Source organism: Drosophila teissieri, chromosome 3R, assembly GCF_016746235.2.
Source record: "Drosophila teissieri strain GT53w chromosome 3R, Prin_Dtei_1.1, whole genome shotgun sequence".
Lineage (NCBI taxonomy): Eukaryota > Metazoa > Arthropoda > Insecta > Diptera > Drosophilidae > Drosophila > Drosophila teissieri.
Window position 1 is genome coordinate 8,294,691 of NC_053032.1, and position 13,760 is coordinate 8,308,450.

A 13,760-nucleotide genomic window follows, 5' to 3' on the forward strand; every position below is an offset into this window, starting at 1 on the left:
CCCACTCTCTTGGCCTGGTGAACTTTAACCTTTCCGACGGTTGGCAGGCAGCTGCCTTTCTTCCATTCCAATGCCTTTGCATTTCTCAGCTTGATATTAAAAGGGAAAACCACCAGGCGAAAACAGTCACCTGTTTATGACCCGCTTTTTATGGCTCCAAATAAATGTGAAATGCGGCGTTCCCACCCACTGCGTACCCACTGCCATTCATTCACGTGCCTCCGCGAGATTTTCCAGCCTGATTACGTGATGGTCAATAGACCATCGTTTTCCGTCCGTTTTCTCTGACATTTCAATGGAACCACTGTTGATCCACATGGTTGGCAACAAGTCCTACTACTCACGTGCTATAAATCTATAAAATGTGTAGCTGCCCATCGTAAATAAAAGCACGGTTCGGACTAAGGGAATTAGGTGTCGTATTAGATTTCATGCGGTTTCGCGTTTATGAGAGCTACACGTCTCCGCCTTATCGAATCTAATCGCAATCGATTCAAGTCGAATCTCTCGATAGGCCAAAGTCGGAGTAACCACTAGTCTGGGTCAGTCTTGTGCAAGATGTTCCGCCTGCTGAACGCACTTCTGATCGCCATCGTGCTGGTAGCCCATCCCGCTTGGACTGCTCCGGAATGCGGCCGTACTCCGGAGGAGTGCAAGGAGCACAGGATGCATCCGGATATGCCGGAACCGGAACTGCATGGCAAGGCATTCCGGGTGGTTGATGGCGAGGAGACCAACTCATACTGGCGCCAACAGGGAGTGGAGTTTGTCCAACAGAAGTTGACTTCTGAGCCGAATAAGCGCCAGGCCAAGAACGTGATCCTCTTCCTCGGCGATGGTATGGGTGTGACCACCACGTCAGCGGCTCGCAATCTCTTGGGCGGCGAGGAGAAGTCCCTCTCCTTCGAGAACTTCCCCTACACGGGCCTCTCAAAGACCTATTCCGTGGATAAGATTGTGCCCGACTCCGCCTGCACGGCCACTGCCTATTTGTGTGGCGTGAAAGGTCAGGAGGGAACCATCGGCGTGAATGGCCAGGTGCCCCGCACCGACTGCAAGGTCATGCTGGACGAGAGCACCCACGTGGACTCCATTGCCAAGTGGGCCATGGAGGCGGGCAAGTGGGCGGGTCTGGTGACCACCACCCGCGTCACTCACGCCTCACCCTCTGGAGTGTACGCCCACATCGCCGAACGCGACTGGGAAAACGACGCGGAGGTGTCTAGCGACTGTGGAGCAGGCTCCGGAATCAATGACATTGCCTATCAGCTGGCCCGCGGCGAGGTGGGTAGCAAGCTGAAGGTGATCATGGGCGGCGGACGCAAGAACTTTGTGGACTCCAGTCTTGAATCGTGGGGCAAGCGAACCGATGGGCTAAACCTCATTGACGAATTTAAATCAGCCAGCGAAAAGAATGTCTATGTGACTACCGCCGAAGAGTTGGCTGCCGTGGATGTCACCAAAGCCGATCGCCTCCTGGGTCTCTTTAACGACGATCACCTGCAGTACCTCATGGAGACCACAGTGGAGAGCAGCCAGCCCACTTTGGAGCAGATGACCCGCAAGGCTATCGAGTACATGAGCCAGAATGAGCAGGGCTACTTCCTCTTCATCGAGGGTGGTCGCATCGACCAGGCTCACCACATCAACCAGGCGCGAATGGCTCTGAACGAAACCATCGAGTTCTCCAAGGCCATCGCTGCCGCCCAGGAACTGACTAGCGAGGATGACACCTTGCTGGTGGTCACCGCCGACCACTCACATGTGTTCACCTATGCAGGATACTCGGTAAGTGCAGGAGTTATGAGTTAGTAACTATTGGCTTCTTACAATCCGTTTTAGTACCGTGGAGCAGATGTATTTGGAAAGACCCCCGCAAATGGACACGATGGCAAGCCATACATGGTGCTGAGCTACGCCAACGGACCGAGTTATGAGAACTTCTACGACGCGGAGACGATGGAGCGGAAGGATCCCACCACGGTTGTGAAGGGAGCCCACGACGATGAGTTTCCCTCGGGAGTGCCCATCGACATGGACTCCCACGGGGGCGACGATGTGCCCGTCTACGCCTTGGGTCCCTGGGCGCACCTGTTCACCGGAGTCTACGAGCAAAGCACCATTCCGCATCTGATGGCCTACGCATCCTGTGTGGGCGAGGGTCATACCATGTGCAAGTAGGATGGGACGCAGCTGGCGCAAGGATGCCATGCCGGCTGGTTGTAACAATTAAGTTTGAAGCTCATTAAATCCAGCCAGTAAGCGGCATTTGCATTTGCCTGCACTTGAGTTTATTATGCGAACGCAAACTGCAAATTGAATTAGAACGCTTTCCAGGAAAATTCTTAACTGGGTTATTCCGCGCCAAGTTTTCGCCCTTCGTGCTGGGCGCCTTTCTCCCATCACCGCCTTCGTAATTCACAGTTTGAAACTCATCAGGACTTTGATGTGCTTGCTCCTTTTCCGACTTCTTGGCCAACTACTTGGCTCCGGGATGGCCGGATCGGGGATTGGGTTCCCTTGCGTGCGCACGCCAAGAGTTTGGGGCCCTTGGAAATGTGCAAATTGCCACGTTTTGGGTCGTGCTGCGATGCCATTAGAGAGATTAGCGGGCAGACTCCGTGTAGTGAGAGTTTTGTAATTGTATATTTGCAATACCAATTTTCAGGGTTCCATAAAAAGGGCGAGGGTAATTAAAATCATTAAAGGACATGCGTCATCGCCAGTCGGACTAATTTGAAAAATTGCACGCAAATTGCCAGCTAACTAGGATTCCAATAACTCTATGCGCGTTTCCACCTCGATTTCCGATTCCATTCCGCGCCAAATTATATCCGCACGAGTGTGAGTGCTCGGCGAAGACCTCATTTCCCCATATGACAGCTATTAAACCGACAACGGAGAACCTCCGAGCTCGGAAAATGGAAAGCCCACAGTCCACAGCCCACAGCCCACAGCCCAGAGCCTCCACCAATCGGTTGCCCTGGCATTCAATGCCAATTTTGTTGTATTCCCAATGCCCGGAACCACATCCGCCGTTTGATTTCAATGGCAACCACCTCGTCGTCGTCTTCGTCGCCCGTTGTTACCCACTCCCATTACCAATGCGACGCGTCTATTGATTTTGCAAAACTATCAAGTGGGCTTCTGACCAGAGGCGGAAAGGTGGCCAGCGAGAGGGACATGGTCGAAGACAGCTGGTTAGTCGTATGCCCAACCGGAAGGCCGGACTCTTGGCCTGCGGTCATGTCATTCCGGTCTGGTCTGGTCTCGCTTGCGGTCACCGTTTGCACTTGGCCAATAAGTGCGGTTTGAGGAGGTCAATATCACGCAATTGCACAGCTGAAGAAATTCAGCTCGTCACTAGTTTTTATATGACGCTAATAAATAAAAAAAACTAAATAAAGTTAAGATAGTACTAGGAGCACGAGTAGATGTCATATGAAGTCATATGTCATTTTCCAAAAGCATATCACCAGACATTGGTGGGCTACAAACTATTTTTAGCTCACTTCGTTTTTTCTTTATGTTAAGTTCATCTTTTATTGAAGCAGCGAAAGCCATAGAACCAGCTTTAATCAGAAAAAACAATTAGGGTCCTAAACAGCACAATGCAAGGATGGGAAAGAATGGGGAAAGCTTGGTAAAAAGTTAAACAAAAGAGCAGTGAATAACATTCCCACATGGCCAACTCCAAGTCCAAGTCCAAAATCGGACAATTTGGTTGGATGAGCTTGTAAGCCGACGATTACAGACCGCACCTCTGGATTCCGGATATGTTTAAGCATCCGGCAGCTGCCGCACATCCCACACACAACGTCTCAACTGATTGATGCCAGAGCTCAGGCTAATAATCCGGCCGAGAGGTCCTGTTGGTGGAGGTGGACCACCCACCCCCCTCGTCCTGTCAGTTTGATTTCACGGCTCCTGGAAAGCGCCTCAATTACCTGGCCGAGCTTCGAAACTGGCTCCTGTCGGGCATGCAAACCCAGTGGCTAAACTGTCCCCTATCTCCCCAGAAATCCCCAGCAATGCCCGTATGGTCAAGCGCACATAATAGCATTACTTAGTCAACGCAAGGGCGAGGCCAGCCTCGGAAAACTGGGAACGAAAACAGGAAAATGCGGGGAGGTGGGTAGGGTGTGTAAGGTGGGTTTCGTGCTTGAAAATAAAATTAAAGAAAAATACAGCAATTTGCATAGCAATGAGCGGTGCACAAGAAGGGGAGGTTGGGGTCTGCCTTCGGGTGGGACTAACCATTAAACCCCAATTGCCAACTCTGGCAAACTTTTCCCTTTGCTCGCTGGTCGTATCCTACGTATCTGCCCCACTTGGAAATCCCAGCAGAACGACGTGCAGAGTGGGGAAAACGTCGTTTCCAGTTGGGAGTTTTCTTTTGCAAATGACGTTGCGCCTGCATATCATATTATTTGGGACGCAGTGTGGCTTTTGAGGTTTTGAATTTTAAATTTCAACTCACAGCAAAATGTGCAAATCACCTGGGTGCTAAAGATCCTTGGCAGAAATCCCTGGGAGCCGTTGACTAAGCCAGTCGGTCATCGGTGGTGTTGATTGCAATATGCAGCCCCAGGCAGACGGTCAATTAATAATGCTATCTCGATAATTATTAATGTTTTTGCCAGCCGGCGTTTCGATGAAATTTCTACGAAAAACTGCCGGACATGCGGACTGAATTTCGAGAGGGAATTTGAGCGTCAGATTGAATGTGACTTCGGGAAAATCAATTAACTGTGCCTGACTTCCCTCAAGTTAAGGCCGTGGGGATTTAAAGGGGAATTAAATGACCATAACAGTTGGCAAGTAGAAATTATAGCGTAGCCCTTTTAAGTTGAGTATTAATTGGTAGGGTACAATTCCCTGAAGTTTTCTCCTCAACAAGTGTAACCAGCGTTCAATTATATGTAGCCTGTTGAGGCTAAATATCATGTTATTTGATACCACAAGCATTTGTCGGTTCTGTTCGGTTATTATGTGTACCAGGCTTTTGGCATATTGCGATAAATATAATACGTTCTCAATCCAGATGATTCTGGATAAATAGTGCACTACACTGATGAGCTCTTGTTTAGGGAAACGACAAAGCCAGAAGTTTCCTCAAGCTGCTGGTTCATTATCTCAATTATTGTGCATGTCAGACATGCATATTCGATTTTCGAGTGATATTGAGTGGCTTATCACTGAAAGTGAGATATAAAGGTATGAGGAGGTAACCATTGGTGGGCGGGAAATCACCTCTAGGAAGGTTCAAAGGTCAAGGCTGGTAATTTAATAAATTGAAAACGAAATTGTGTTTATTCCCCCAAAGTTAATCATCGAGTCACCGTTGTTGATACATCGGTCTATCAGGCTGTCCAATATTGACGAAGTAAACGCGAGATTCATTTAAAATTTATCGAAAATATCCGAGCTCCCTGCAATGTTGGTCGTCTATTCTGAGAGCTTTCAGTTTTGATTGGATAGAGCCGGTTCCTATTAAATTGTTTGGGTTTTAGACTGGCAGTTAAATTGACCCTAATATGAACAGTCCATCAAAAACCTCTCCTTTGGCTAACGTGCACAAACATTTCATCGGGTTGAATATAGGTATATATATACCTTCTTAAGTATGCCATACTTCTGTGATATTACCCACATTAGCTGCCCATCACTCACCGAACTTACAAGTTAAGGTCATTATTAGGTCCTAACTTTCAGTAGCAGTTCAATGTAAATTATACATCATTATCTCCTAACCTTCAGGTTATGTATGACATAATATAATAGCAAAATTATTCGTGATTGCAATCAAAAATTATAAAATAAATACAAGGATTAATTCCTAATTTGTTTATTAATTGAAATGATCAATTTACGATAGCATCATCTACAGTACTATACATTTATTCTAGCTAAGATGGTATTTAGGATAGCACATCTCTTTTGCAGTACCTAGTTATTTAATTCTATGATCATTTTCAGTAATGACTCTTGTGTTTAATTCATAAGTTCCTTCATTCTTGCACCTTAAATGCCCGTTAAACAATATTTGTCCTGGTAAACACATAGGTCCTACTTATCTCCCGCTTGTCACGTGAAATGCACTGGAAAGGGGCGACCAAAGCATTCCGATAGCGGCAAATTGAATTCATGTTCGACAAATGAGCGTGACTGGTGAATGGTGACCGGAGTGCGGAACAAAGAGTTACCCTTGCCTTTGGCGCGGGTGTCGCCGCAAAGACAACAAATTACACTTGTTGAGGCGCGAAATTAACAACAATACTATCTCTGGCCCCACAATCGTATCGGGTAAATAATAACCCGCCAGCTAAATGCGGGCTACCCGAGCCATGTCACATGCAGGCGGAGTGGGTGGTGTTGGTGGTGCACGGTGGTGCACGGTGGGTGGTCCCTCGGGACAGAAAAGAACTTCTCTTCGGAATAGACACTCACACAGCGTACAAGTCACGTGTCGTGTGTCCTGGTTCCGTGTCATGTTGGATAACTACGTAATTCCATGTTGCGCTTCTTTGTTCCCAACTCAAACTGCAAAATTTTCGGCCACACTGTGGAGAAATGTTCTTTTTTCACAATACCTAGTTCTCAGCTGATCGACGGATATGCTATAGAAAAACTCGAGCTCCTGATGTGTCCTTTTAAGGACAAAACCAAAAGGCTATATAATATTACAATACTTCCAAGTGCAGACAGCTTAGGTTAAAATACATTTTGGGGAAACTAATTATAGTTCAGTTTTCACTTTAGGCAAGTAGTGCTCGGTTGGCTTTTTGGACAGATTTATTTTAATAATTAATTTAATTTCGCCCCGTTTTCAGCTTTTAAATCTCCTGCAAAATCAGGTTTCGAAGCTATCGGAGAGCCATAGATTTTAGCTTTGTTTCCTTGTCGACCAAAAATATTATTTTGTTTGTGCGAAAAGTGGTATAAATTAAGTGGGAAGAAGGAAATTAAAGGCCTTGCCTAATAAATTTCGGTTTATACAAGCCCATCCCCACCTGTAAGTAAGTATTACTTGTGGGATCGGTTCTGCTTGATACCGAGATCCATTCTTCTCGATAGCGAGAAGGCATTTTCTCAATATCGCAACCCATTTGCTGAGCATGAGTCGGTCTTGGCTAGGTTTTAAGGTAAAAAGTACTCAAATCGAGAGCGTTGACAACTCGCTTTTCCCAGAGAGTACATACCATTCAACGAACTTAATATTCCCGTTTACTCTGCGAGGAACAGTTAAAAAAAACAAGAATGAACGCTATAGTCGAGTTCCCCGACTATCTGATACCCGTTACTCAGCTAGTGGATGTGCGAAGGAGAGTCTTCAGCACTGACAGTTTTTGGCGGTTTGTGGGCGTTAGAGTGGGCGTGGCAAAAAGTTTTTGGCAAATCGATAGAAATTTACAAGACTAATACAAAAATGAAAAAATATCAAAACATTTTTCAAAAGTGTGGGCGTGGCAGTTTTGGGCGGTTTGTGGGCGTTAGAGTGGGCGTGGCAACATGAATCGACAAACTTGCGCTGCGTCTATGTCTCTGGAGTCTGTATGCTTAGTCTCAACTTTCTACCTTTTGTAGTTCCTGAGATCTCGACGTTCATACGGACAGACAGACGGACAGACGGACATGGCCAGATCGACTCGGCTAATGATCCTGATCAAGAATATATATACTTTATATGGTCGGAAACGCTTCCTTCTGCCTGTTACATACTTTTCAACGAATCTAGTATACCCTTTTACTCTACGAGTAACGGGTATAATAACAATTTGTTAGCCTTAATTGACTTTCCAGCCAAGTAAAGTGAATCAATCTGGGATATGGTTCCCAGTAAAATAACGTGGTTGTTGTTTCGCCGTTTATTTTTTCTCCAAGGATACAACGAAATGTCGCTGACCATGATCAAAATTCGCACTCAGTAAATAAACGTGAGATGTTTTTCTGGAATTTAAAATTGCCATTCAATTGGACGCAGCCACACAAGTTGTTCCCCCTAATTTGTCGGCACGTTTGGTTTTTCCTGAGATTTTGCTGTAAACCACTGAAAAAGCCACAACTCGTATTTATGTTTTTTCGTGTTTTTGTTTAGACAATTCCGCTGTGAAGCCATGTCGTATGAGTAAAAATTCATGCATTAAAAGGCCGTAAACACACAGTTGACTTTGGGGGAAATATTTGACGGAAATGTCGAAGCTAAAGAAAACTCACCGCTTCGCTCGGCCCGTCGCAAAAACCTACTTATTGAGTTTGGAGCAATTGCGAAGCTGAACGGACCTCAGCTGAAAGTTTCCGCATCTTACGAGTTCGATTCCTAAGCGCATTTACTAGCTTCTTGATTTTTTGAAAACTTTATTCAATCGCCTGGTTGAGAGCGAAACATAGACGACCGCTCAACGAGCAATTTATTAAAAAGGAAATGGCACATTCCTGGCTACGAGGGAAACCCGTTTCTTTTGTTTTGATAGCTCTCAGAAAATATATTGAATGCAAATCGAGTGGAATTCTAAGCTGCAGCCACAGTCCACGAATGGCCGAAAATTCCTCAGTTGAATTGTAATTGAATAAATTGTGAATGCAGTGCAGGCATTCTTACTCATGTTCTTTGTTCATATTCTGTTACTGAAACAATTTGCGTTTAAAACTATCAATAACAGGGCTAACAGGGTTAGAAGGGGCGTGTCCAAAATGTGTAGCAATAGAAATGACCAATGCCAATAATAAAACGAAGAAATATAAAAAAGAAACTTAAATTGTGGGCAGTTTTGGGGGGCTTGTGGTCGGTCGAGTGGGCGTGGCGACGTTTTGAAGCACTACCGTTTAATCTCAAATTTCTAGATTTAATAGTTTCTGAGATCTCTACGTTCATACGGACAGTCAGGTGAACGGACAGACGGACATGCTCAGATCGACTCGGCTATTGATACTGATTAAGAATATATACATATATACTTTATTGGGATAGAAACGCTTCCTTCGACCTCCTACATACAACGAATCCAGTAAAAGGGTATTACTCTTTTAGTAGCGGGTTTAATAACTCATATCCCAGCATGTGCAAATAAATGTTTCAATTAATATTACCTCAATGTTTCGGAGTCTACCTTTGGGTGCAGAATAATAAATTCACCATTCACCATTCACCTTTCCCTAATCCTGAACAGTACCGAACCTTTATACCTAGGTATCAAGTAAATTTGTTGAGCATACTCAGCATAATTAAAACAAATGTATTTCCCCACCATTACGGGCTACATGTTGCACTTTAGAAAGGAGCAGCATTAATTGAGTTCTTTGCAGGAAGGATACTCCCCTCCTTCGTGATGGGTAATTTTTAATGGCCCCACCGTTCTTGGAATTCATAATTAGCTGGGCGACAGGACGCCTTGGGTCTTCAACATGCCTTTCGTCCGCCAAATTTTCTCGACATTTTCTTCGTTTACAGCCGTGAGTCAAATTTAGGTGACGTTTTAATGAAGAAACCAAAGAGTAAGAGATCAAAGTGCCTGTAAACATATCCCACAATCGGTCGTGACATGTGTGGGTGGTTTCCCCCAGTTGGGGGAAAGGTCTGTGTTTGTGACCTTTGACATTGCCTGTGTGCTTTGTGTGCTTTTCATCATTTGTCTCAGCTGCCCTGTCACTTTCAGCTGACTTCGGCTTTATTGAGTTGTTTACTGGCATACATAAATCAGGCGCAGATTTAGATGTTACAGCACACAGCACAGTTGCATGCAGCACCTGGTTTAGCTGACATTTGCAATTGTAAAGCTACAAAGTCGATAGTAAAGATTTTCCAAGAAATTTTCAGTAATAAGGTCTTCTAATTAAACTCGGAAATAGACATGCTTAACCTTCATCTGGCATTTGGCAAAAATAAACATTTTTTAATTGACGCTGGCCAAAGCACTTAAGTCAACGAAATTGCTTTCCAAATTTAACTTCGCTTAGGCGTTACTTTCTCTTATTAGAAAAGTTTTCCTAGGTGCGAGGTGGTTCTATTTTATTTGGGCTGCAATTACCGAAGTAAAGCCCAATTTTATTACTCCGTCTTGGCGGTTTAAAGAGTTTTGTATCGGGCTCAAAACGATGTTACCAAGGGTTATGGTTGGGATGGTGAAGGAGCTCCTTTGGAGTAACCCTATACCCCTTTGAGCAACAGATGGCCCTGGAGTACGTTCATTCTGCCCATGGTGATGATTAAGCCAGTCCCTGTTGCTCCCATTGATGTCATAATAATAATAATAATAACAACGAGGCAAATGAAAACAGAAGTAACCAAAATAAAGGGGCCTGATGAAGCAGGGGATCAGGGACGACCCCAGAAGGCTCAGCTCATGCTAACGACATCTAGATAAACATGAGATGCCCAGGCTACCCAAGAATCAGCGGCAATGGCGCAAACAACCAATTGACATTGGCCAGGACGTGCGGACGGACGACTTGCTGTCTGCTCCTTCCTTCGTAAATTTGTATGCCAGGACAGGAGGAGCAGAGATCCCGTGTAGCACAGAAACCCAGAAACCAAAGTAAATTGAATGGCAAATAAGAAACTTTGGCCCACTCACTCAGCCCGATCGAATAGTAGATACCCTTTTGGATACCCTCAGCCATTTGGCTCGACAAGGAAAATTATGTAGGACTTAAATAACTTTTGTGTGTTGGCGGCGTGTTTAAAAGGGCACACGTTAGCCACATCCTGTATTTGTTTCTGTGGGAACAGACAATTTCCTATAAGTAACTAGCATAGTGATGCTATTTTAGTGCACTTGCTATTATTCTAATTCGTATAATTGTTGGAACAAATTTTAGCTTACGTTAGCTGTTGGGCTTAACTGATGTATCCAATTTAGCAATTTTTTGTATGAAACCAACTTCATTCCTAATATAGATATATCTCAGAACTCATAGCTGGCAACGCTGTCTAGCGATATACCAACAAGGTATGAACTCCGTGCGGATCGAGTTCCCAGGTTGGCAGACTCCTGACATCCGACACGGGATTCATTGCCTGAGTGCCTCCAAATGGGCTAAGTCGAGGGCACTGTGGTTGTGTGCCCATATGGATGGGTAAACGGGATAGCAGTTAGGCAGCTTGCCGAAAAGGGAGACGGGTGGATGTTGGCTGGGATGTGGATGTGGATGTGGATGGACGAAGACAACCACTTGAAGGTAGACCCCGCTTTCTTGTCAGTCAGTTAAGCAGCGGGCTCGTTCTGGGAAATTCCCCGCCGGCCACAGGGAATGCTAGCAAAAGCCGCACAGGACGATGATAGCTTGTAAGTTGGTTGGATTCCAGCTTCCACAATAGCATAAATTTCAATTTTAGATTATGTGTGCTTAATAAAATATTTTCTCTTAGCTCCGTTGCCTCTCGCATACTTTATGTTAGACTTTTATGTGCTCAAAGCCTCACATTTGCGGTGCTTAACCAGGATTGTCTGCAACAACCTGGCCAAGTCGAGGGTGAAGTGGATAACTTGAAGTCGCCCAAAAGAGAATCTTTAATGCGCCTCTGTTTTTCTCTGGGGAGCAGCATTTAGGCCATGTGGCAAGCCACCTAATTTGTGGCTAATTAACAAATGCCACGCACAGTGAAAGTTGTCTGCAAAAACCTGTCTGTTTTAACTAATGGAAGCGCCGCTTCTTCCCGGGGGCCTTATCTTAAATGCGGCCCAGAAAAGTAGACTATGAATTTCGGCCTCTTTTTTACTACTCGTAGCGCGTTGCAAGAGTCGGTTATTTAAGGTCCTATAACTCAATCCAAGTGTGCCCACTTCGGAGGCCAGCAGATTATACAAATTTATGCAACAGTGTTGGCACTTTGTAGCCCAGCCCACTTACTTTTTCTCCTTTTTTTTAGTTTTGTTGGGGAATTTTATGGCAGTACTGACTACGGCTGCTGCTTCTGGTGCTCTTTTTGTTTTTTATGCTGCTGCTGCGCATTTCCGCTGCCTGAAAGCTGGCAACAGTCTGGAAAGTATGGCTATATCAACATGTATATACGTATATCTGACGATGTGCGGTTCGCAGGGGCTGAATTTGATTTTCATTAAATTAAGAGCAGGAGGCGCACGCATCGACTTCAAAGTAGATTTTTCAGTGATGTAATTTAGCTGCTCGAATGGTTTTTCACATATTTTGGGTAACTTAAAGGGAACCGCTCTTTAAAAGCCATTTAAAAATACATAAAATTCGCTCTAATTGTGTCAGCTAGTATATGGCAACTGCTCATTTAAGTGGCAGGGGCAAAGAAGATGCCCCTGGGATCGTCATCGATGTGAAGGAGTTCGGCTGGCAGTCGGTCGGGATTGTTGGGGTTACTTGGCTGGCAAGTTGCCAGCGAAACTGGCAACATTAAAACAAACATTATTACCAACGGCACCGCAAGGCATTCAACTTGAGTGGCTGTAAAAGCCACAAAGAGGCCGCAAGGATCGCCAGGACGTGCACTTGCTCAGAAAATTTATTCGGGCTCTGGCGACAATGAAGCGTTTTAAAAGTTGGCAAATAATGGCGAATAAAGTGGAGCCCCGGCAATTGCATCCATCCAATCGGAAAACAAACATTATAAAGCATTCCAACTGTCGTCGCAAATGGGAAAACGGCTTGAGCACTGACTAGCCAACTCCGGAGCAGTCTAACGAGCACTTTGGGAGCGTTTCACCGGGACAGCAGGACACCCGGCCACCAAGACACATCCTTGTACATCCTCGCACGTTGCACGTCATCGCTGTTGCCACTTAATTCCTGTAAGTTTTCCCCCGCTGACGTTCAACGTGCCTCGCCCCCTAATTGTCCGCCCGCTTTCGTTGCCACTTAATAATGCAAGACCCTCAAAAATTCATGTTGTGTCTGTGGCGACGCGTTCGAAACAATTTTACGCGAAACCGCCCTGGGGAGTGCAGAAAACCAGGACAGCCAGGACAGCCATAAATGAGGCTTTGTGCAGCGGAGTCTTAGGAATAACATACAGACGATAAATGCCCGGGGTAAGCGCTTCATATAATGAGCATTAGGTACAGACATTTGGCAAATAATTATAAATTAGTTTTTGTTGTATAGCTACTGGAAAATTTGAGTAGCTTTACAGCCGACGTCTTTCACGGTATAAACCTTGTTTCAGAAACAACAATAACGTACAAGTTTCGAATTGTATTCATCAATATTTTTAAAGACACGATGTTAGAGCATTAAATAAATATTTAAGTTAGAAATACCCCTTCGATATTTATCTTATTTGCCAGTGTGAAAGGTTTATGCGTTAATTAAGTCAGTAAGTCATGATTAGCTCCCATCAAATTGAAGCCATGTCCCCAGATTTTCGGCCAGCCTAATTTCCAGCATATGCTGGCCAATTTCTCGGGCCATAAATCATCTTAAAAAGCCACCCTCGACCTACATACGAGTATATGGGGATTTTGATGTGGATGTCCCATGTTGCGTGTTGCCCGACATTTCGGACACGGCCATGAAAGCCGCAAAAACATATGCAAACGCAGTTAACTGACTGCGGCTGTCGTCTGCCAAATGTTTGTCAAAATGAATAAATTTTGCAAAATTAATTGCAGCGTTCTTGGCTGCGAGCCGGGTGTTAATGTCTGGAGGGGAAGGTTGGGGGTCTGGTGTTGTCACCTAGCACGCAGCCAGGACAATTGGGCCAGGGGCACACAGCAGGATACCCCCATGCACACACATTCACCGGGTTATAATGGATTCACGGTGGGAGTTTGGGGATGGCGGTTCCCAGGATA

The 13,760-nt window shown here is 45.2% G+C and overlaps 2 protein-coding genes across 8 annotated transcripts in view; one reads left to right on the plus strand and one right to left on the minus strand.

The window, feature by feature from the left end:
* The window catches only part of LOC122622143 (sodium/calcium exchanger 3), a 36,817-nt gene that overhangs the window by 7,008 nt on the left and 16,049 nt on the right, over positions 1-13,760 (minus strand). The gene's annotated exons all lie outside the window — the stretch shown is intronic.
* On the plus strand, positions 559-2,279 carry LOC122622145 (membrane-bound alkaline phosphatase). Its single transcript, XM_043800365.1, has 2 exons — positions 559-1,788; positions 1,843-2,279. Exons 1-2 carry the CDS (start codon positions 559-561, stop codon positions 2,179-2,181), a joined length of 1,569 nt encoding a protein of 522 aa, XP_043656300.1. The 3' UTR covers positions 2,182-2,279.

Coding starts and splice junctions, on each gene's coding strand:
- LOC122622145 (XM_043800365.1), top strand. CDS start 559: ATGTTCCGCCTGCTGAACGCACTTCTGATCGCCATCGTGCTGGTAGCC. Junction 1,789..1,842: donor TCACCTATGCAGGATACTCG/GTAAGTGCAGGA, acceptor AATCCGTTTTAG/TACCGTGGAGCAGATGTATT.